Consider the following 1,307-nt stretch of genomic DNA (forward strand, 5'->3'; position numbering starts at 1 on the left):
CGATACTGTGGTCACTCTGTAGCATCAATTATGCTAATGCTAGCTGCCTGTCACGTTCTCTCGTCCTGGCCACACCTCCGCTCTCTAACCCCCCCCTCCACTACCCACAACCCCTCCCCTACCCACTTTGATGCATTTTTCAAATTTCGCCTTGGGGCGGAGTTATCTTTTCACTGGGGGTAAGATACACTTTAAGTTTGAACTCAAGTATTTATTGAGTGTTTCGGTCCTTCCACAGCACGCTGTCTCAGTGTTGTCATGCAGTGGTGGCTCTGCTGTACCCCTTCACCTGGCAGCACACGTACATCCCCGTTCTGCCTCCGTCCATGTTGGACATAGTCTGCACCCCGACCCCGTTCATCGTGGGCCTCCTCTCCAGCTCGCTACCTCGACTCAAAGAGCTGCCGTTAGAAGAAGTAAGACCAGGCTTTGATTTCTTTTCTCATACGCTGCCTGCTGTGCCCTTGACTCGCAGCCTTTCCTGCTCTGAACAATGGCTCCAGGAAATAACGTCACTCTGTCTCTGTGCAGGTCCTGGTGGTTGACCTTGGCAACAACCGATTCCTACGTCAGGTAGTGACCATGGAGACCAAAAGCTTGCTACAAAAATCTGCCTGTAGTCTTCAGATTTTGTTGTGGATACAGGAGTTACATGTGTATTTAGTGACTTTACTGAAGGTCTCATATACAATGTATCTGATTTATTCTTTTTTTATTCCAGCTGGATGATGAAGACTCCATTCTTCCTCACAAGCTGCAGGCAGCTCTTGAGCACGTGTTAGAAAAGAGGAGGGAACTGGCCTGTGAGAAGGGAGATCTGTCAAATGGTGATTCAGCACAAATGTTGCCTGATTCAGAGGTTCTCAAACTGAGGTCCTAGGACCCCCAAGGGTCCGCAAGATGTAACTTGGGGGTCCTCAAAAATTATAGTAAACTGTTAATTTTGCTTTTCATTTAAAAAATGCACAAATGCATAAAGGGAACAATGCACCAGTAAAACAGACATACTCCACCAAAAAACAATAATTATTCTCATGGCATTAAGGGTTTAAAATGACAGTAAATCAATTTTAAATCAGCATGAGATTATGAGGGGGTCCCTGGAATATGTTTATCTTTGTAAGGGGTCCTCAGACCCAATAAGTTTGAGAAATCTTGGTCTAATTGATGAGAAATTCAAGAAAAGCTAAAATGGTTCTTTTATTTCTATAGAACCTCATTAAAGAGTAACTTACCCCAAAATTAACTTTTTTTAGCTGATAAACTGTCTAGAATGTGTCTAAAATGTTATATAGTACTGTTTCTGT

At 43.7% G+C, this 1,307-nt stretch overlaps 1 protein-coding gene across 1 annotated transcript in view; it reads left to right on the forward strand.

The window, feature by feature from the left end:
* Positions 1-238: 238 nt before the first annotated feature.
* Positions 239-1,307, forward strand: part of LOC106537338 (DENN domain-containing protein 2A) — a gene marked incomplete at its 5' end in the record, with an annotated part of 9,812 nt that continues 8,743 nt past the window's right edge. Inside the window, 3 exon segments of the mRNA XM_014034721.1 lie at positions 239-416; positions 532-573; positions 722-827. Coding sequence (XP_013890175.1) covers positions 239-416; positions 532-573; positions 722-827 — 326 coding nt within the window.

Source organism: Austrofundulus limnaeus, unplaced genomic scaffold, assembly GCF_001266775.1.
Source record: "Austrofundulus limnaeus strain Quisiro unplaced genomic scaffold, Austrofundulus_limnaeus-1.0 Scaffold2253, whole genome shotgun sequence".
NCBI lineage: Eukaryota > Metazoa > Chordata > Actinopteri > Cyprinodontiformes > Rivulidae > Austrofundulus > Austrofundulus limnaeus.